The following is a 22,541-nucleotide window of genomic DNA, read 5'->3' as shown; positions in this document are numbered from 1 at the left end:
TTAAATCAAAGAATGCAGAATTATGCATCTATGATGATATCTCTAACACTAATATTCAACACATTAGCCACACTGGTTTTATTTCCCAGTTACAGTGTTGTTTCTGGACCTATTCATTTCCCAGGAAAGAAAGTTGGGTATCTAGAGGTAACGGTTACAGCAAAGAGCTGGACCTCCCATAGAATATGCTTTTCTTGCATAAATAAAGACAATCATCTACTAAGTTGTTTGCAATTTCCACGTTGTTAAGAGAATTAGAATAATTTCAGTTCAAAGACAGAAAGAACAGCCAATTTACACCGAGAGAAAACATAATGCAAGTGTCTATGAAAGCTACTAAATGCATCTGCTGGATCTTAAATAGAAATGTAAATTGCCCATCTGAATCACATTTCTGTAACCAACAATGGTAATAGAAACATCCTTGTTCAGGAACCCTGACAGGTTCTGTGAACAGCTCTGGATTTGTTCTGTACCATAGAATACAAGAGCCACATTCTGGAAATGAAGATCCAGATCTGAGATCTCAGTTCAAATCATGCCTCCAAGCAGCATCTATTTAGGCAAAAGCAACCAACCTCCATATTTGCAAGAAGAAAAACCTTTCTCACAGCCCTTCCATGGTCTGACGGGCTACAACATGACAGTTCTACCATTTTTTTGTGCAGTATTCCAGGGCTCAATGTCCATGTACTCTGGTGCAGTAAAATATTCCTCTTAATTGTGCTCATTGTCTATTAGCAATTCTCTTGCAACTTCACCTTTAGTTTCCGAAAACTGAATTCTGATCTCACCCCAATGGAGCCAGTTCTGCTTTATCTAAGGAAATAAGGTGGTTCCCCAACACTGTAACTGCAGCAGCACCTGTTATAATAAAGAGGTTCCTTCAATCAAGTCCTATCAGAAGGTAACAATCAACAGTACGCTAAATTTTCCTTCCTAAATGTGGCAGACAGTGGAATGTGCGGACATAAAATGCAGGGTTACCTCCATGACATGACAGATGTAAAACTACCTACCTTCCCACTCGACGTTAGGGCTCTTGGAAGTGCCGCATGGGCTTACGGAACTTCGATACTCCATATCCAGCTGCTCTTGCCTCTGGCGTTGTTCTTCCAGCAGTGCTGACTCATGCATCGCTTTAATGTGCCGTTGATAGAGTGCATAACCACTCACTGGTGTTCCAACAGGAACAGTACAGGGACTGCAAGAAACCTACAAAGAGGGGAAGATGTTAACATTGGGTACATTAATGCAGGTATTTACTAAAGTAACTGTCTTGTTCAACGGCTCCACTTGAGCAGGTGTATAGTGCACATATGAGCATTTCAAATGGTCTGTGCCTGTTTTTAGGCTGACATTTGTATATTTGTTTGTATTTAATTTACCACTTAAAAGTATTACAATAACAAAACAAACAATACATTTCCTTGTTCCTTTTTTTTTTTCCTGCTTTAATACTAGAGCTAGTTCTCAGGACAACATGTTCCTTCAAACATCACTTGAAAGACCCCATACCATTGGTGGTATGACAGCAGCTCGGTGGTGAAGTTGTTGTAGGTCCATCTGCCCTTGCTTTATTGTAGGTGACACCAGTATTGACCCAGTGGGGTTTAACAGTGAGGGCTTTGACTCCCTGAAGATACTGGAATAAGAGAAAGAAGGAAGGGATAAATATAACCAAAAAGAACAAGATTAAACAACTTTAAAAATTACAGGCAAAAGTAAGCCTCTCAACTTCAAAAAAGAAAAAAACAACACGTTTAACACACCGGACAAAGTAAAAAAAAAAAAAAAAAAAAAATCATGTTTTGTTTGTCCCAAAGCACATCTGGTAGAACAAGCGACAGATACTGCTATATTGTAAAATACAAAGAAATACCAGAAGAATTGTTCAGAATCTTGAAAACCAGAAATTCATGTATGCAGTTTCTATATATGCAGTCCTACCAGAACGGAACCTTCTTTATAAAGAATGCCTTGGAAAAAAATAGATGGCAAGCACTAGATATATTTAGTCCATAGGAAATACATAAACAGTAGTGTAGTGTACCACAGACTATTTTCACGTGGAGGGCTAATGCATTTTTGAAGTGGAAAGATGATGTCTGAAGACAGAGGTTGCAGAAACACCACCGACTGCCCTCTTCAAAAGAGCATATGCGGAACAATGATACTGGATACTTTTGACATTTAACATCTATCCTCAGTACTGTGTGTATATTAAGACCACTGGGAAGGAGGGGGCATTGGCTCTGAAGCTACGCTATGGTTACATAGGAATTGTACCAACAGAACAGTAAAAGATTTCATTTATCATCAGTGGTATGAACCATCTACCCTCAAAGATACAAAGGTTTCAAAGATAAGCAGCATTGTCCATTTAAAGCCCTATCTACTCATGTGGGTTATCCACACTGTTTAGGGCCAAGTTCCCAGGAACAACTAGATGCATGCAGACACTACTTATACACTTTGAAGAAAGAGGTCATCTACTTCTCAGGACATCTGTCTGTTAGTTTACAGACACAGGCTGGTAGGGGGTGAGAAATACCTTCCACAACTCTATTAATAATAGCCTTCAAGAGATTGTTCTATCAGCTGATATAATATGGTTCAATGGCAGTAATTAGGTACAGGACTCACATTTATTTGCTTGTATACCCTCTAGAAATGTAAAAAAAAAAAAAAAAAAAAAGAGTATTTTATGCCCTTAGATTTTTTATTATTTTATTTTTAAGCTATTGTCATCTCCTAATAAAACATACTCAGGCTGTTTTTCCTATCAAATTCAAGGTTTGGATACATTCTACTAAACTGAACGTGTGAGAATAAGAATCAATTAAAACATGCTGAATTTTTGGCTCTGCATTCAAACAGTTTTTCTCTAAAGGAAATGGAGAGCCCACAAGATTTCCCAAGTGAGTGAATCACCCTATAAAGAAATGTGTACTTCTGAATGTGTAGATTTGTACAGAAGTACTGTGCAAAAGCAGAAAAAAAAAAAAAAACAACAAAGAACTTGAGTACAGATCCAATTACACAATCATTGACGATTTTCTTAGTGGATAGATGGGGGGATTTACAAAATCCCCCACTTTTTTTTTTTTTTTTTTTTTTGAGTTGGTAATTGGTTTTTAAGTGTCTGTGTATCAGACAATCATGCAGCAACAAAAGCTTCCCCTTCTCACCAGAAAATACCACAGTTACTCATCTTGGAAACTCATGCCAGGAGCATCTTGAATCTTTTTTCATGCTTTGGCAAATTTTCAGTGTTTTGGTAAGCTGCTGTCCTTTCCAGATGATTGTTTAACGTGATTCCCATTCTCTGAACAGATCCCACATGGCTCAATTTCCCTTATTCTCTAGCTTTCCAGGTAGTTGTGCTAGTTTGCTAACTACCCAGTCAATTATGGAATTTTGCCTTGCTCTGTGTTACAATAACTTTCTTTGAGCTTCATCAGATTTTTTAATCAACGCTTACCCCTATTGTACTTACAGCAAAGTCTCTTTAGAAATTCTTTCCACAGTAAGAACTCTTAACAAAAATGTTGCTACTGATGACAGGTTTTGACCACTGTTAAGTAAAACCACTTTTTAAAGATGGCAATTTATGAATGCTAAACAATTAAACTCACCCTTGTCTGTCAGGCTCTCCATCAACTTCCTCATCAGCACTACAGGTAGCACTCGAATCATTATCTGAATGGGGTTCTTGTCTTGCTGAATTAACCTGTTGTGATAGACTATAGTCCATTTCCTCAGGTTCTGACTTTTCCTTGGGTTTCTCCATCTCCCTCTCTTTGGTATCACTCTCTATTTTCACTTGAATATTCTCTGGTAACCTCATTTCCGTCTCTACAGGTTCTACTTTGGTATGTACTGGAAGATTGAGCACAGGCTTAGCTTCAACTGCATGGCTTCTACTGTCAACATCCATAGGTTCTTCTGCCTCATTATTTATTTCTTCCTTAACCTGTGGCTCAGAGGTCTGACTTTCAGCTGTTGATACACTTTGGGCTGTCAAGGAGGGAGATGTGCTGGCTGCAGGTTTAACAGTAGATTCCTGTTCTGCCGCTGCCTCAGTGGTTATTTTCGAGGCAGCATTATCAGGTGGAGTTTCTTCACTTGGTTTAGCAGGTTCTGCTGGAGTTGGAGATGGAGCACTTTCTGTATCGGAACTATTTTCAGCACCTGAAAAAAAGTTTTAGAATAAAGGTTCAACTTAATGAGATCCAATTAAGTTTCAGTCAACTGCTGCTTTTTATCTTTTTAAAAATAATGAGATGCATGTCTGCTGTCTCAAAATACAAGACAATTGCCCAGCTGTTTTACTGAGAGCATTAACTAACAAAGGTCACAAATCTTTGATTCAACTTACTTCAGCATGCACAATTTTTCAGCCAGATGCTATTAATTTATCTTTTAGAAAACAGAATAGTCAAAATACCTCAAAATACTAAGGATTAGTATTTTCAGGCCGCTCAATACTGAAAATGCTTTTTCTCCCTCCAGATACAACTAGTGAAGTGCGTTCAAACAATTAAAATCCAACCGAAACACAGTATCAAGCACCGCATTATGAATTGGCACACAACTTTCTGATCACCACTGACACAAACTAAACATATGTCTGTCCCTCTCTTTCAGTGCATACAGGAGTTCCATTCCCTGGAAGTTACCTTCACTGTCTTCTGGATTCTCTTCTTCATTAGATGCTTCAATATCTTCATCCTCCTGAGCTGACACAGTCGAAGCTACGCTCTCACACTGTGATACATCTCGCTCCTCACGGGGCCTTCGTGAAGACTGGTAAATATATGATATTTATATCATACTGAACATTTACAAGTTTTTGTTTTGTTTTTAACATGCATTCCCATTTCTTAATCTCAGATTAAAATAAACAGCACTGAATCTCTGTTTAGCACATATTCATTCACAAGGGCATATTCTTTCAACTTTTGTCCAGCTTTTGCTTTTTATCACCAAAAGCATGTTTGGGAACAAAGCACTGACTCCTTACATATTTGGGGGAGAAACGGAACTACTGCAGCAAACACAGACGCTGAAGCTCTTCATTTCAGTGGAGAGAAGACTAGGACACCACAGCTTAGAGGATTCCAGCTCTCAGTATTCTATTTTAGATGCCCCAGAACTTTCAGTTCCTGGTTGTTTTCTTAATTCTTTTGCTCTGGTTTGTAAGGTTACTGCATGACACAACATGTTTCAAGGTAAATGTTCTACAGTGATAACCTGAACTTCTATACTTGTTGGTGTACTGATAAGGAATGTCATTTTCAAAGAGCTAAGGAACTCTTCAGGCTTGAGTGTGCTATCTGATAGAAAATTTTCTATTGCATTTTGAAGTATGAAGTGATTAGTATCACAGGTCACTGAGACTCAGCTGCCTTTTCTAGGAGATACATGTTGCAAAAGAAAAACAAGTGGAAAAGGAAAGAAGTGGTTACTGCAACACCGTCTTAGTGAAGCACGATGAAGGACTTCAGAGAGACGCCAAGTTTTTCCCTGTAAAATAGTCAATGCCCACTGCGCTTACCTTCTGTTTGTGCTGTTGAAGGAGACTGTCCAAATTGTGTCTCCTTTTATAGTTGAAGTAGAAGTTCTTACACTGAGCTTCACTTTTCGTCCCAACCATTTTGGCAATCGCTGCCCAGTTGCGTCCATGTTCTACTAGGCCTGTTCAAACATATAGGAACAGATATTTACTATGATAAATAATTCAGCTATCCAAACCCTAATAAATGGAACTAGTGGGAAGGGAAGATACTATGTATTAGCTGTCGCTAATACAAAATGCCTTTGCTAAAATGTTTATTTTATGCATAATATTTACAGATGACAGTATCTACCAAGTAACAAGTTATACAATACACTAACTTTTCTGCTTGAAGAATGCCTTATACAAAAGGACATTTTGTAAACTTGAAAGTTTACATACAACATACATATCTTCACATCTGTTTCTCAGGCTTCTGTGGACCAAGTACAACATCAAACAGCTCTAAGAAGGCCATATGAAATAAGTCAACACATCCCCCAAAAAATGCATTTGCCTGTTAAAGATGCTTGTGTTAAGAACTAAACAAAACCAGCAAATTTCAAGTTACTCATTCAGTGTAGTGCTGCGAAGAATTTGAACTTACAGAATTTGAAGTAAATATGTTTTCAATAATTCAGTAAGTACAAGTATTCTGAAGTAAAACAGAAGTTTTACAATATTTACCTTTTTTAGCAACTTCCATTTCTTCTTCTGTCCAGCGGGATGTCTCCACAGGTTCTGCAGAAGCTGAAAGAAAAACCATGACTGATCAGAGAAAAGACTAAGAGCCACTTTTATGACCATCCCATAATCTATTATCCTGTTTACATTAAGGCTTGTTCAAGTCACTCAGAAAAACTGCTCTTGTCAGTGGGAAATAGTCAGCCTCCTTTAAACCAAGATATAAATGTACATCCTTAGCAGTGCCCTTTTCCTTCCTTGTGATCCATTCTTTTCTATGTATCTGGCAACGTTTCTTAAATTTAGATATTACTGTAACTCAAACATGCTATATTCTTCTAAAAATTATAAAAGAACTTTCTGTGTTCTTACTGCCCATATGATTGTCTTAATCAGTACATTGACTACAATGGGGCCTGAAGAAATAAAACTGATTCTCAACTGTAATTTAACCCTGACCTTACATAGCAAGTATGTAATCAACTCAGGGTAAAATACAAAACACAGCAGTGTTTCACTGATTTTAATATTGTTCACAACTGGGGGGAAGGAAGCACAATACAGCAGCTTCTCCAAAAGTTCTGCACTTTTCTCACAATCCAATGTGATGTGAGCTAGTTCCATCCTATTTCACTGACTGCTGCAGAAAGGACTGAAATGGTTATTTATCAATTAGTGGGTATTCAACAGCTTCCATTAACGAACAATACAAGTAGGGCACTATAAAATATCTGATGCACTCAAAAGCTATTCTGGATTTCCAGAAAATCTCATCAAAATGAAGAAAAAAACCTGTTGTCTTAGTTCAGCAGCTGACAAAAAAAAACTTTATCAACTGAGCAAAATGTCCATTTCTGATAATTTAAGCTACAAGTGAACTTGCATGCCCACTTACTCTGTTCTTCAGGAAGTACAGAATATTTGAGCAATAGAAAGTTGTTACAACATCTATAAAAGTATCTAGCTGCCTCTAACTATGTAGTTGAAGAGCTAAGAGCAATAAAGTTTGCTACAGCAGAGCACTGCAGGAAAAAAAATTGCCACACTACCCTAAATAATTATTTAGCCATGAGGTATTTTGTTTGATAGTGTTTCTGCACCACCACAGATTATATCAGCCTTTTTAGACATGCAGCCAGAGATAAGGTAGTTTTTTCTACCAATACATGTCAACAGAGTAACACTTCTATTTTAAAGAATTCTCTTGCCATCTAATGCAAAAACAACAACAATTACTTGCTAGGATCTATTTCAGATTATGAAACTCCCCAAAGTACTCAAATATCAGGTCTACTTATTTAACAACAACTTCTGTGAGCTACAGCCTGTAAGTCAATCTTTGTCAAATGCATTTGGATCTGTATGGATACACAGCATTAACCCTGCAAACAGACAAAAAGTAGTTATCACTGAAAAGCTTATGTAGCTCCCCCTGCCCCACACGTGATTTTAACAGACTCATCTGATTACACACATACTAATCAGTTACATTCATGAAGTTTAGCAGTACCAGTCACAAAATTATGAGCAGGCCTAAGAATAAAGACGTAATACTAAACAAAACCAAAAAAAAAACAACCCCAAAGTGTGCTCCACGCACAGAGCACGACTTTATTTCAGTGAAGAGCATGACTACCAGATGGGTCCCCAAGTGTCCTATAAATGCTACTCACAAGGTTCTGGTGGGGGTGGAAGAGGCGGTGGTGGTTCTTCAGTGGCTGCAGCTGCAGCAGCATTTGCTTGTGCAGCTTCATTTGTCATTGATCTGGTGATTCTGCCCTTACGACGACCTTGACTATTGGCAGTTTTTCGGCCCCTAGGAGTGGCCTGTTCCCTTTCCTCTGTTTCCTCTGGTGCAACTTCGGTTTTGTCCTTTTCTTTGGTATTATCTCTGCAAATAGTTAACAAAGGTTAACTATTGTTAGCAGCAATATTGATTCAGACTCATTCAGGTAGCCCTTATGGGCAGATATTCCTGAATATGGTTTTTAAAACCATACATCAGATCTTACTTCCCATTTTGACTTGGAAGGAAACAAAACCAAGACACCTTAACAGTGAAACAGAATTCACTTACTGCCAAAAAGTTAGAATTGCTAGAGAGTAACAGATGCATGAAATTATCAACTGCAAAGAAGATAGGGACATTGTAACAGAACATTAAAAAAAAAAAAAAAACCAAAGCCAATGAGATGTAAAGTGTTATCCGTGGAGAAAAAACAAAACGAACAAACAAACAAACAAAAAAGAAAAATCACTCTGGCTTTTTGTACCAGTCTGATTATATTGGCAAGACAAAAATTTATATATCAAAAAAAGCTTAATGCGTAAGAATTAACCTAAATAGAAAGTTTTCAGTCCAGATTTCACTGCTAGACTAATAGCAACTACGTTTTGCTCTTTGTAATAAAAAGTTGCTGCAATCAGGAATGAATTAGTGTGTTTTCAGTCCATGTATACTTACTTTGATTCATCCTTCTCATCCTTTTCCTCCTCATCTTTCTTTTCCTCCTCTTTTTTGTCTGCTTTTTCTGCTTTTTCCTCTTCTACCTTTTCTTCTACCTTTTCTTCTTGAGAAGGACGAGCAATTTGTTGCTAAAATAAAATGGAATTTACATGTTTTTACAGTATGTAGAAAGATACAGCAACTCATACTCAAGAGCAACACAAACACTGATATTACCTTACCTGTCACCCAATAATATTTTAAGTTACAGTTACTGCACATCTGTCATTAAAACAGTAAAACACCTCTGCCGAAAACTGTAATACCTGTCTACACCCTGGAACTATAATGAATTGAGCATATCTCCCAAAATTCAAAATCCCCTCTGCCACAGAATATTCAGTTTCTACATATTAGCTGTAGATCCTCAGTAGCTCTCAGCTTATTTTCTCGAGTTTCTTCTGTTCAGCTGTCCTATTCAGATATCGTATTTTGTCTTATAAATTCAATGGAGGTACAGGTTTCTTTTGCAGAGTGAGCACAGACATGATAACATACACTTGTACGTGTTAACAAATAAATGTGTTATCATACGTTGTACTAAAAATGAACAGCCACATTGTTAGAAGTGCCTGGGAAAGGTCTAACATCTTGTGTAGTAACGTTGTTGCTCCCCTCAAATTTCATTTTTAATGTTGTACATTTGAAAAAAGCAAAACACAACAGCTCCCAACTTGAAAACAGAAGATACTGTACCATGAACAATAAGACCAAATCTAAGCCACCTTTCTCAAGGCTGTTGTTAGTAATTAAGAAATACAATTGCTCAAAACAACGTCAGGAATTTTAGATTTATATTTCTAGTGAATTTATGTTGTGCAGAAGGAAAATTATAACCTAGATTTTTATTTTTTTAATACACTGTAGCCTGTATTGAGATTATAGTTTTGCAAGCATATAAGTACTAACAAAAGACACAGTAATTACCGTTACCCGTTATTATCCTATTTACGTATTTTCTGTTAAAGGACACTCACTCCTTATCTCTCAGAGTGAAGCCAGATGACTGCCACATGGAAAAAATACCTCATTTTAGAAAGCAGATAAATTTGATTTAAACTCTCCAGAAGACATGATCTACTTCAAAGAGGAATTAATGCAAAGAATTTCTGTTACCTCATATAATCACAAACAATTACCAGGATGACCATTTACAACTGCTAAAAAGGGAAATAAAGTCTCAAAAATGCAAGAAGAAAATGTGGCATTGTTTTTTTTAATCCTTATCACACAAAAAAAATAAACTACCCATGGCATTCCCTGTCTGCCTTAGCTGTTAGAAGTACCCTAGCAAAAGATAAGCTAAATACCCTGTGAAGTTTTAAACATTAAAAAAATACATGTATTCACACAGAAAAAAATATGTATTGAGAAAACCACATCAAATATGGAAACAGAAGAAATTTGTTTAAGTTTTAGCATATTTTTTCTCCCTACTGTGTTGCTTCCCTGTACTTTGAAGACTTCAGCTCTCAAAACAGCTTTTCTGAACTGGACTGGTTAAGGTTAAAATAAAATAAAATAAAATAAAATAAAGCTGGTAGCATAGCTGATGCTTTGTAATCTACTACACTTCATAGTGTTACGAACATAATTGGGGTGTTTGTATGCATGGAAGCACTAATTACACAAACAATCAAGTCGTATGCCTGAAAAGATAACGTGGAATAGAAATTCTCCTAAATACAGATTACATAGCAAGTATTCATTAGCGTGAGATACTTCCCCTTTGGATCCTTTTTAAGTCACTGACTATTAACCAGATAAAAAGCTGGTCAGTCCAGCAGCATAGGCCACGCACCTTTTTCAGCATAAAAAGGAGCCTAACTATTGCTGTTTACTATCCATAAAAATCAACCTGTACACGACAAACACATCTTACACTTCCCAACACTGCGGAATTTCTATGCCTGTGGCGTGCTTGCAAATTCCTCCCTTTCCAGATTAAAACACCAAGCAGTAAGGCTGCCACTAAGTAAATCACATAACTCACTCCCCACGTTCCCAGAACCCTTACACGAAGCAAATGAATTCTGGTGAGCCTCAAAAGCCAGCAAGTCCATGATGAGCATACAGAGCTTAACCCATTTTGTCCGTTTATGCTGAAAAAGCATCTGTAGCAAGGTGATCTTCCAAGTGCAGCAGAAAAAGCCAAGGCTGTTGGACTGGGCACGCTTCAACAAAAATGCGAGATGCCACGCGAGTTGTGGTGGGCAGAACTCCACTCAAAGGCAAGGGGAGAGGGAAGAGGAAGAGAGAGCTCTCTGTCCCCTCTCTGAAACACCTAAGATGAACTCAAATAAATGACTGCAGCGTAAGTTCTGCCTTAAATATGCTTTCAAAAGAAACTACAGTACGTAGAGAGGTTGGGGAGTCAGATATGACCACGCAGAGCGAACCATTCACAGGGATTTACACCGAAGGGGCTTGGGCATGAATGGGTTAAACAAATTAACAAGCTGGAGTCACAGATGCAGAACTGCCATATCTAGATGCTATCCACTCAAATCTGATGTGTGCAGAACTGAGTTGTTCCTTACTGGGTCTTAAGACTCTGCAAATCAACCTTGAAAGGCAAAATACACGTAATATTTCTATAAGGCTACCTTCCGAACAAATGCCCAATTATCGCTTGGAGTTCATAGAAAGACAAGGACAGAGATCCAGAAGACTGCTGTTTTAGGACTTCGCTAGATGGTTTATAGCTCACTGAAAGATTCCTCAAAATAGGCTTCCCTTTTTACAGAAGAACCTTCTTGTAAGTGTAGCAGCAGGTGTCACCATTTCATTAGCAAAACTGAGCCTGCAAATAGTCACAGAAAGGACTTGTTTTTGACATTTTAATAATGTGAACTGGAGCAGAAACTCCAAATGCTAACCACTATTATCTTCCTGCAAACTATTAGCACGTAAGATATTGGCATTACTTGGTTATCCAAAACATTCCTTCAATAAAGACGTCAGAGACACGTGCTAAAGGAAATTATTTCCACTGTCCTAGACAGACTGGCCTAAAAAGCGAGGAGTTAAAATATGCATTTTCAGACAAAAAATTCTGTATTTTACATTTACAAAACAGATGCTGAAAATCTTCTGTTGTTTTTGCTGGTTACCTTAACATTACATTTTGTAAACAACAGGATTCTCTGTTTGACAGAGAATTTATTGAACATGCATAATCAATAGGTCAAGGGCAGGTTAAACACAAACCTTAAAACAGCTGAAGCCTCAGTCAGCGACGTACCTGCACATTCATCTGTTGCTTAAAACTTTTACTATCCAGGCAAGGGGACGGGCTTTAGCTCAGGATAAGATTCAAAAGGACAAAACCCACAACAGCACCAACATCACACGGCTCTTTAGCAGCAGCTGCCTGACCCAGCAACATGTTTATTCCAGGAAATTGTGTCATTCTGCCACTTAAGCTGCCTACAGAAGAGTTGCCCGTCTCACATACAACCTTTTAATCTCCCTGGGGTCACCCGAGGTAATCCCCGGGGAGCTCAGCACGATTGGCCGTCCCACAAGTACAGCAAATTTCTGTCTCGTCGGATCACTGGGCTGTCCCACCTGCTGCAGAGCCATGCGGGTTGATCCACGGACACTGCTTTATGCTGACCAGGCAGCTAGACTGCAAAAGTCACTCCCCCACACACACTACTGCTTTGCCACCAAGTTGCAACAAGAAACTTCACGCAGAAAGAGCCTCCTCTCAATTAATTATTTATGGCATTATCTGTAATGAAACCAGTGCAAAAGCACTGACTTTTTTGCTGCATGAACTCCAGCATTCACTGACCAAACTTGCAAAGCGATAGCCCCACAGACTATCTGTGGGCAGTGTTTTCATATAGCCATGCTTTCATTTAATACTATGTCAAAAATTTGCTCTTCATTTTAAGCCACATTTGGTGTAAGACACACCTGTTTAGTTGCCTCTGTGTGCATTCTGGAACAGTTTAGGCAGTGTTTAATAAGATGTCCTTTCTAATCCTATTTAAGGACAAAAGCATACCAGAATTCAATAAGCCTTACATCTCTTAACTTTACATGCCTTAATCTAGCAGTCAGCTTCCTTAAAGTAAAAGCCTCTGCTGAAATTTGAGTCAAGTTGTACACACTAAAAAAAAATCTCTTAAGCATTTCAACATCATTACCATGATTAATATCTTCTCCACTGCACCATTCTTCTTGCTTGCCTTCTAATTTACAAAAATATATGAACTCTTACGAGTTCAAGCTGAAGCACCTGTCATTGGCAGGCATAAGCACATCTTGGAGCACATCATAAATCTTACATGTCTTGTGTTTGCCAATCAGCAAGGAAGTTTCAGATTGCTACTCAGAGAAACAAAAAAATATCAGCTTCAAACAAAGCTGGGGTGAGGGAGGGACACGGGGAATGAATTACATTCTGCAACCTTAACATAAAAGTTCTGGCAAGCAAGAGAGTTCAACACTCTCAAGTGTTTTTTTCAACTATCTTACATAGGTGTTGCTAATTAATCATTAATAAAATTAAGAAATATAAACAAGTATTTTGGTACCATCTAATTCCTTTCTATAGCATCGCTAAACACTAATTATAATACTCCTGAATATAAACTTCCAGAAATGGTAAGATTTCCCCATTTAGATTGTTTAGAGAATCTCCTTGACTTTGCAAGTATTCTTTAACAGTCTTCAGATCTATGAAGCCTGACACTTGCCTGCATCCTCACCACAGAGCACACATTAAGTCTGTCTAGCAGTTGCCCATTGAACAGTTTAGCAACGTACTTACTGTGGATTAACAACAAGCAACTAAGACCTACAACTCTTAAAATTCAAAGAGCAAGTGATCCAAGTCCAGTGAACAACCACAGCAACTTCAGTGCTCCAACTCACATACTTACTGTTATTTATGTAGAAATAAGTATTCACAAGAGCAGTTGTAAAGCCAAGCAGAGCACCTTTAGTTTCATTTATCGTTAGCTAAGTTCACAAGTCCGTATGCACTTCTACACAAAACTAATTAAAATCTTCCCTGTTTAAAAGCATTGCTCAAGGAAAGCAAACAAATTGTGGGTTGAGAAATCATCCAGATTTTGATTTCTACCAGTTTCGATATTCTGAAATGCAATAAAGCTGAAAGATGTGTAAATATACAATTATGATCTTCTGAATGCATCAAAACAAAGTTACGTTATGTTACAGCTTGAACCAGTTATGTCTCCTTACCTCTTAGAACAGCTGCAACAGAACACCATATGGTGAAGATATTGCTCAGCGTGTATATACTTGCTATGATCATGCCAATCTCATTTTATAAAAACTAAGCCACTTAAAACAGCAACATTCTCTGCACTTACTTCTCACAACAACTGTCTAAAAGTCTCTTTTGGACAAGTCTCATTTATTTATTTGCTTCGTATTTGCCATGCATCCTTGGTTTATTATTTTACCACTACTAGACACACAACAATACATTTTCCTATTAAGAAAGCATTATTAGACTTAAAGTCTGGCAAAATATAGGATACATTACAAGCATTCTCTCCTGGAATCTCTGACTGGAGTCAGAACTTCTACTTTCACTAACTGCAAAGTCTGTTGCATAATGAAAATTACCTTCACCCAAGCTGTCCATAATTTGTGGGGGTACAGAGAAGTACGTCTTCATCAACAAAATCTCTTCTTTTAGAATACCAGGCCACAACTCAAAAGGCCCAAGTACACCACCACCATAGAAGCATAACGTGCTGACTAGTTTTAGCCGGTAGGATCAACTTGTCAGCTGAAGTCATGTGCAGTAATTTTACTCTATATAACGAATACACTTACTGGGATTCTCACAAAACTTACATTACTAGAAAGAAAGGATTCACATACCCTGAAATGCGTTATTTACTTAATTCGCTGTTTTGCATTTCAATATGGATTTATGCAGTCACAATAACCCAAAGTAACTCAAAGTCTCAACAATTTTCTCTTCAGTATTGCTGCTGGGATATGACTAAGTCCAATAAACCACAACTTTTCATATTTTAAAGTTTAAGGACTTCAAAAATCCTGAATTTTATAGGACCTTCCTCTCTCCTATGCACCCCCAATCAAGCTTCAGTTCTAACAAAACACTGCATTTCTTCTGCAGTGTTTTCTTCTGCAAATTTCTTCTGCAAATCTATACTGATTTGTAGCTGTTAAATTCGTTTTAATGATACAAATTCAAAATATCTGCAGGCTTCATCTTTACATCTTTTTCTTCGTTCATTTATTTTATTACATATAGGATCTTCTTTCCTAACCTCATTACTGATGTATCTTTTATTTTGTTTTCAGAATGCTGTTAGATGCAAGAGGAAATCAAAATGGAAAGAGTAGGGACACATTCAGCGAATATACAGCATTCTTCCTGTTTTCTTAATTAAGATAAAGTCTGAGTTTCTTAAATTATTTTTGTTTTCTAATATCCACACTAACCCTGGTAGCCTAGCAAATGTATATATTCCTCATAATATGCTGCTCTTTTCCCCTCCAAAGGTTTCCAAGACTTCCAAATGAGTTCTTCCTGAATCAGCAGAATTTTTAATTTGCATGCATTAAATTGGTCTCCTTTTTCTTGCTGTTAAGTTCCAGTTTGACTTCAAGCCTGACCACCATATAATGATTACCATTAATTTCTGCTTTTTGACAAACACTGGCATTATAAAGTGATTATATTTTTTCCACTGCAAGTCACATGTATAACCTTATTTCTGTTGGCTCCACCATGGGATTTAATGATGGATTCAACCTCCATGTCTATGGCAGGATCCTCAAATAAAATAAGCTGTCATGTTAAAAAAGTCACAAATGTGCAAAGGAAGGAGATATTCCACAGAATTAAAAACTAGCTAACCAAAAAAAACCCTTGATGTCAGGATTCCTTATATTTAAAGGGGATAAGAGTGTACTAGTGGAAAAATTACTTTTTCCTTTTTTCCACTTCATGCATATACCATAACCTGCTTTCTATACAGGATTGCAAGACAGTTGTAAATATGAAACAACACAACAATAATATTCAAGTAACAAATGCATTTTAGATACCTGATTTCTTCCTCTGCGTTTACCGTAATTCCTTCGCACAAGTGCTTTGTAATTTTCATTTTTCTTAGTCAAATAATAATATAATACACAGTCGGGAACATTCTAAAGTGAAAAGGCAAAAAAAAAGTTTTACTCCTACAAAATAAATACATTTTTGTTATTTAATTTAATTCAATGCTTAAAACTATTCAATCCCTAGTCCTTCACTATTTGTTTGATCAGTAGGGAAGCAAAATCATACACGTAGCAACACAACCATGTATAAAATTAGACTGTGTTAAACACAGGTCTCCTATATTAATAATATCTCTCAGCTACCTCAATCTGTGTGATTTAACATATAATAAACATTTTGCAAACGCAAAAGCTTCTATTTATCATAATAGTCCTACATATTCAAGATTCTGCTATAAGTTTTAAAAAATCCCAACTCTCCACCACATTTTACATCAGCTCTGCAATGTTAGTTCTAAAGACTAAAAAAATCAGATCTAAAGACTAATTCAGCCAGCAGTGGGATCCCACTGACTTAAAAGGTGGAGGCAAAGTTTCTTAGAGGTAACAGTGGCTCAGCAGAGCCAATTACGCCCTTATCTATCTACAATAAGATAGTTAAGCAGTTTACCTGCTTCAAAAAGAAAATAAGATCAAAACTAAATAGTGTCATTTTCTTTTACTGCTGTCAGTAGCGTCATTCCACTAACTTTTGTTATATGTTTGCATGTGCTGATGTTGTTACTGATCAAGCACTATGAAATTCTGTCAAAGCAGTATTTTTTATGGAATTACAGATTTTTTCCAAGAAGGTAAAATGATGCTGGAATAAATGACTTACATTTGGAAAGTTAGGGATCCCACCCTAGGCTCTACTTATATTAAAAAAGGTCTTACCTTTCGTTCCAGGTAGGAAGCAATTAGACCAAAGTTCTTGGGATGTTGGACAAACCTTTTACAAATCAGAAATTATTTAAGTTTAACAACATAATTCATGACAAAATAAGCAAAGCAGTCTTCTAAACAATCTGTACCATCAGCACTCCCTTGATTTAATGATTGAAATTAGTCTAAAAAGTCTAGTTTTCAAATTGAACAAATTTTGAACTAAGCACTTAAAATTAGCAATTAACTAATATAACGAGATTGTATACCTACTCTTCACATTTTAATCTTATCAGAAAACTAAGCCATTTTAAAGACAATTTTTTATCTACAGACTATGTGGATGCAAATCTATGTAGTTCAAAAACATTTGGAGTAGTCTAAACTTTTGCAATATTTCATTCATCCAACTAAGAACGTTATCAAATATCACTGCACAAAACCTTTAGAATTTCTAATTTAACTGATGTTTACTGTGGGGTTAGGTGTTTAACTGTTATCTGCAATGCAATAAAAATAAGAGAGAAGAAAGCCCATTACTTTTCCTTAAAAATCTCTTTCTCATGGTCGGTCCAGACATTCATGAATTGTCTGTCTTTATAAACTTTCATGGGATCCTCCATCAGACCATTCATATTAATAAACTTCACTCGTCTTTGTTCTGCATCAAACATCATGGGAGGAATGACTGAGAGCTGACGCATTTGTTTTTCATTATTCTACAGGCAAAGAATAAAACAAAAAGTAAAGAATACAAAAAGTTGCTACTAATGTTTACATTTGTTGAATTACACAATGTTTTAAAGCTCCACCACAGTATACATTCACAGGTAGCTTCAAACATTTTTTCTGTCTACTTCTTAACTCTTCTAGAAGCTGTCACTATCCCAATGAACAAAGCTAAAGGGAACAGGAGATAGTGCCATATTATGAAAAAGTAAAATGGTGCAGGGCTTTAGAAAGGAAGAGTTTGCACACATTTCTTACAGATATAAAAAGAAAGCTGGTTGCAACACCTGCAATGAAACAGACACATAAGAAAAATCTAGGATAAATGCAATTAGGAAGCATGACCCATAAATGAGAAGTATTTCTAAGACCTGCTTCAAGTCAAAGTTCACACAGACTCTCTCAAACCAGCCCAAAAAGTTTCTCTTCCTATCAAAAAACAAACCTTTTGAAAGAGACCTTTAATTGCCAGGAAAGGGATATTGAGTCATTTGTTATGCTTCTATAGCAAAGAATAGACAATAGCCTCACCTCCTGCTCAGAAAGTCCATCAATGATTTCAGAAATCTCATGTTCGCTTCTAGCGATAGTTGCTGAAAGTCCAGCCCCTCTTTGACCAACTCTAGTGTTAGGGGAAAATAGAAGTAGTAAGGATAAAGTGGAAAACAGCAATAATTTCAGATTCGTGCATAACAATGACAGCCTCCAAAATTCTTAAAATGGTGTTACCTAACTAATCTAATTAGTTAGTTAGGACAGTTCTTTCTCAAGTAGTCTCAAGACTACAAACTCTGCAATGTACTGCAATTTCCAACAACTGCCCAGTTTTACAGGTGAATTTGCAAGGCTCTGCAAAATGTCATGCTTGAGTCAACATCAAAAAAGGATTACACTGCAATCTGTTGACCAGCATGATTCCACTTTGTATGAGAAACGTTCATTCATTAATGAACATCCTTAGGATGTGAACTGAAAATTGTGCTCAACACCATGAAATGTAGTGAACAATACACTTAATTACTTAATATGAATAAACATATTATCCATTATTTATAAAAATGCTTCAGTTTAATTTCAAAAAACTAAGATACTTTGAAAATATGTTTCAAATCCATGGGAATACCTTTGAAATCGCTCTTGCTGTTCTCTTTGCTTCCGGATTTCTGGAAATTGTTTTTCATAGTACTCTCTTGTTTTGCTCTCCTTAGCTTTTCTGCGTGGATTATTTTCTATCCTGTCAACTTTTTTCTCCCATGCTTCCATCAGCTGATCGTAACGTTGACAGATTTTCTGTTCCTGTTAAATTCCAAAAGTAAACTTTTAACTAAACACAAATACAATAAGTGATCAGTACACCTCCTGTAGACATTTCATAGACAGATTCATATTCTGCAGCAGTGGCTTTACATTTTGAAGACAACATAAAACCAATTTTCAGCAGAGGGAAAAGTGAACATAGATTTTGAGGATTATGCTCCTACATAAAAAAGACCAGGACTGTAAGAAGAGAAATGCTTCATTACATTTTCATGGTAGAATTTGATGTTTAACCTTCAGCTATTCTTAATAATTGAAATATTCTTCTGGATACCACCCCACAAAAATGTATGTTACTTGATATAGTGATATGCAAGAGAAAGCATTAAGTTAGTTAATACTAACAACCAACATGCACAGATTTGATTAAAAATGCTTTCAGTCTTCAGAATCAGACCGGCCTCATTTTCTTTCAGATACTATAGCTACTATACAAGAAAAGCTCAGACAGAGGCCAGGCATGACAGTTAAGGATTTTTCACCTTCTTTCTTCATACTCTAAGAAAAGAACAGGAAGGAAAGGAAAAAAATAAACCTTTTTCCTTGTTTTAGATAACTAGTAAACTGTGTTTATAAGCCTGCAGTTCATTTGCAAACAACTCTACATAATTTAAGATCTTATTTAACTAATCAGTTGAATTTACATGACGCATTTGAGAAAGTATGTCAAGGATCCAGACAAAAAGAAAAGAAAGTGATCTTTTTACAAAAACATAGTAGTATTACCCGTTGTTTTCTTGCATGATTTCTTCTTTTAAAAAATAGTATTAACTTTTTCCTCATCACCTGGTTTCTAGAAAACAAAATTGGAAAAAAAAAAGTGAACCACAGAAGATTCAGGAACTTCAAATCTACTCAACAAAGCCCGTGTAGGTTGCAGATGCCAGATTGTTATTGTGAAAACTATTCCTGGATGTAGAAAAACAGGGAAAAATCCCAATATAACAATCATTTAATTTATACTGTATTTTATCTAAGAGAAAATATTCTCAAAGATGACTGAAATAAACAAGAGAGACATGAAAGCTTCCAATTTCAAGGTAGGTTATCTCCTAAAGATGTTAAAATGACTAAATTTGGTAACGTTCTTATACTTTGGAAAAGAAAAAGAAGTGTCTTTGCAACTCAATCCTAAAATCCTCAAAATTTGGTACTGCCTTAAAAAAACCCTCTTAGTACTGCGGAACTGAAATACAGCTACATTTAAAGGAGAAGAATTACTTTTTTTTCCCCGATTAAAAGCATTTTAAAGTAGTATTTTTTCTGTACTTATGAAAAAAATATAAAATAGAATTAAATGCTATGACAGTAATACGCACATAACTCACTATTCATTTCTTCACATCTGAAACTAACAATTTATTTCTTTTTTGGTGGTGCAGAAATCGATTAAATAAAAGAGTCTTATTAAGGTAGTGTTGTTCTTTATACTGGTTTAAATTTGTTAATTGTGCTATAGCAGTAGTATATCATGTTTGTCTCAGAAACAGAGTTGCAGAGCAAGACATGAAAGTAAACATTCCCGGTTATCATCCTAGAGAAGCCATGAAAAGGCTTCGGTCTTCATAGCTGACCTCCTCGCAGAACAGAGTGGGATCTCCTCAAAGATAATTTGTAAGAAAAATGTACTTTTGCAGTAATTACAACTCAGCAATTATTTTCATCAAAGTCTAGAGGCAATACGTATTTTGAAAATAAGCTGAATTTTGTCGCAATATTGATCGTTATTTCAGTATTCTATAACATTGCTACAGAGCCAAATCAATATTGGCTTGGCATAACCACTTAAAAATTTAAGTTTTGTTCCATGTTATCAATGATTTTCCCATACAGGTAGTCTCTCTTATGGATATTTAAAGTTGGGCATAAATTAATTCAATTAAATACATTTAAAAATTAATCTATTAACAATTATTTTAGTTAATAATCAATACTTGCTTCAGTGAACTTAGAAGAACTAATTCAAATTTGAGAAGAGTTCTGTATTTAAAAGAAAAGAAAGATTAATTTTCCTAGAAAATCACAGTTTTTACAGTAGAAGACAACTAGTTTACTTCAAATCAGTAAATTGTTTACCCTACATAACAAGTAAACTTAGCATACAGTAACTCTGCTCACAGCCCATGACAGAAAATGAGTACATGGTAAAGTCAATAAATAAATAAACTCCTCCTACCATTTACTGACACCAATAACGTTTGAAAAGCTGATAAGGCACATCTTGGTCAAACACTGTATTTCAGGTTTTGAAAAATACAAGTATTACCAATTAAAAAAAAAAAGTTTATTATTTTTGTCTTTAATTTATGATGGAAAGTCACTGTGTCCCATTGTCTGCGGTACCTATATCACATTCCTTGCAGCACTATTCTACAACACAGAACTCTCAAGCTTACATGAACTGGATAGTTTTTAACATACTTAAAGTGCACACATCATATTTGGAAATCACACCAGTGAAAAACTGAGTGAAACTTTAAGTCCAGACTCCTTAAAAGGCACAGGGACAAGATACTAAAGCACTTACGTTTTGATGTTTTCATGGTAGACCTTTGTGTCTGATGGTTGGTTGTAAAGTGGCTACAATTTGGAATTAGAAAGATATATTTAGTACTTATCAACTTTTTAATTCTAAAGTATATGTATTACGTTTAATAATATTAAAATATTCTGCCTACAATGTACTTAAATTGAGATGCAGCAATCTGAAGTGACAATAAGTTTATGATACTCAATACTTAGGACACAGATTTCATTATTTGAAATTAGATTGTAGTAACTGTACAACAGTATTTAATTTTTTATCATATTTCAACCCTGTTCTCTCAAACGGATTCAGATCTATTTTTAAAAGCTATACTTACACAGCCAGTTCACTCAAGCCCCAACTCATGAGTGTGTTTAAACACACACCAATATAAACTTGTGAAAATAAGATACAAGCTTAATTGCTTTCAGTGTTCTTCAGTATTGAAGATGAAAGCAGGGATGAATGCAACTTTTTCTTGAAATATGCTCTTAAAATGCATTGTTTACAATTACAGGAAGACAAAAAGAACATCATGTATATTTAATCTATATTTTCTCATATATAGCTACACTGCCCGATTCCAGTATTTAATACCGGAGACATTCAAACAAGTTTTAATCTGAGAAATGGACAGGAGTTCAAAACTAATATAAAATATCAGGCACCAAGTGAAAAGGAAAAGAAGTTCAACCCCTCCCTCCCCAAACCAAAAGATTAAGTCACCCTATAATGTTCTTTTATACTCGAACACAGAACTACATGTTTACCACAACAGAATTACAGACATGAAAGCTACACTGGCAACACAGAATAAAAAAAGACAACTTACCAGTTCAACTTTTGGACCAAGACCTTCAAAAATCTTGTGAGCTTCTTCTGTTTTTTTCTGTAAAAGAAAAGATTTTTTTTTATATATATATAGTGTCAGTAAATCCTCTGTAGTTAGGGTGTCAGAAGTACAAGTGAACTCTCACTCAGTTCAACTGCTAAAGCCCTGTCTGAACGTATTATATCCTTCTTAACCTACTTCTGCAATGCTGCCTCAGCAAATCAAGAAACCTGTACCTGAATTCTACAATTACTACTATGCTCTCTCAATTTAAAAACATGGAGATGAGAAAAACAGACACTGACCTCCTCTGTGATTCAAAAAGTACATGTAGTTAATAAATAATATAGCAAAAGTTCCTAAGAAGAAGAAAGCTGTTCAGAAAAAAAAAAAAAAAAAAAAAAAGAGTATAACTGAAAAATGGAACTAAAATTCT

The 22,541-nt window shown here is 36.0% G+C and overlaps 1 protein-coding gene across 6 annotated transcripts in view; it reads right to left on the bottom strand.

Moving 5' to 3' along the window:
- NCOR1 (nuclear receptor corepressor 1) overlaps positions 1-22,541 on the bottom strand; it is a 65,739-nt gene that overhangs the window by 19,858 nt on the left and 23,340 nt on the right. For all 6 annotated transcript variants that reach the window (XM_038165996.2, XM_038165998.2, XM_038165997.2 and 3 more), the window contains 16 exons: positions 22,106-22,162; positions 21,274-21,326; positions 19,473-19,539; positions 18,553-18,725; positions 17,961-18,051; positions 17,241-17,419; positions 16,713-16,767; positions 15,822-15,923; positions 8,709-8,839; positions 7,918-8,135; positions 6,248-6,310; positions 5,561-5,700; positions 4,683-4,809; positions 3,639-4,194; positions 1,519-1,645; positions 1,020-1,215 (listed from right to left, as the gene is read on the bottom strand). In XM_038165996.2, coding sequence (XP_038021924.2) covers positions 1,020-1,215; positions 1,519-1,645; positions 3,639-4,194; positions 4,683-4,809; positions 5,561-5,700; positions 6,248-6,310; positions 7,918-8,135; positions 8,709-8,839; positions 15,822-15,923; positions 16,713-16,767; positions 17,241-17,419; positions 17,961-18,051; positions 18,553-18,725; positions 19,473-19,539; positions 21,274-21,326; positions 22,106-22,162 — 2,335 coding nt within the window. The remainder of the gene's footprint in view (positions 1-1,019; positions 1,216-1,518; positions 1,646-3,638; positions 4,195-4,682; positions 4,810-5,560; positions 5,701-6,247; positions 6,311-7,917; positions 8,136-8,708; positions 8,840-15,821; positions 15,924-16,712; positions 16,768-17,240; positions 17,420-17,960; positions 18,052-18,552; positions 18,726-19,472; positions 19,540-21,273; positions 21,327-22,105; positions 22,163-22,541) is intronic.

This window comes from Anas platyrhynchos, chromosome 20, assembly GCF_047663525.1.
Source record: "Anas platyrhynchos isolate ZD024472 breed Pekin duck chromosome 20, IASCAAS_PekinDuck_T2T, whole genome shotgun sequence".
Classification (NCBI taxonomy): domain Eukaryota; kingdom Metazoa; phylum Chordata; class Aves; order Anseriformes; family Anatidae; genus Anas; species Anas platyrhynchos.
Note: the sequence above shows the minus strand (reverse complement) of the source record. Positions and strands in the feature narration are given on the sequence as shown.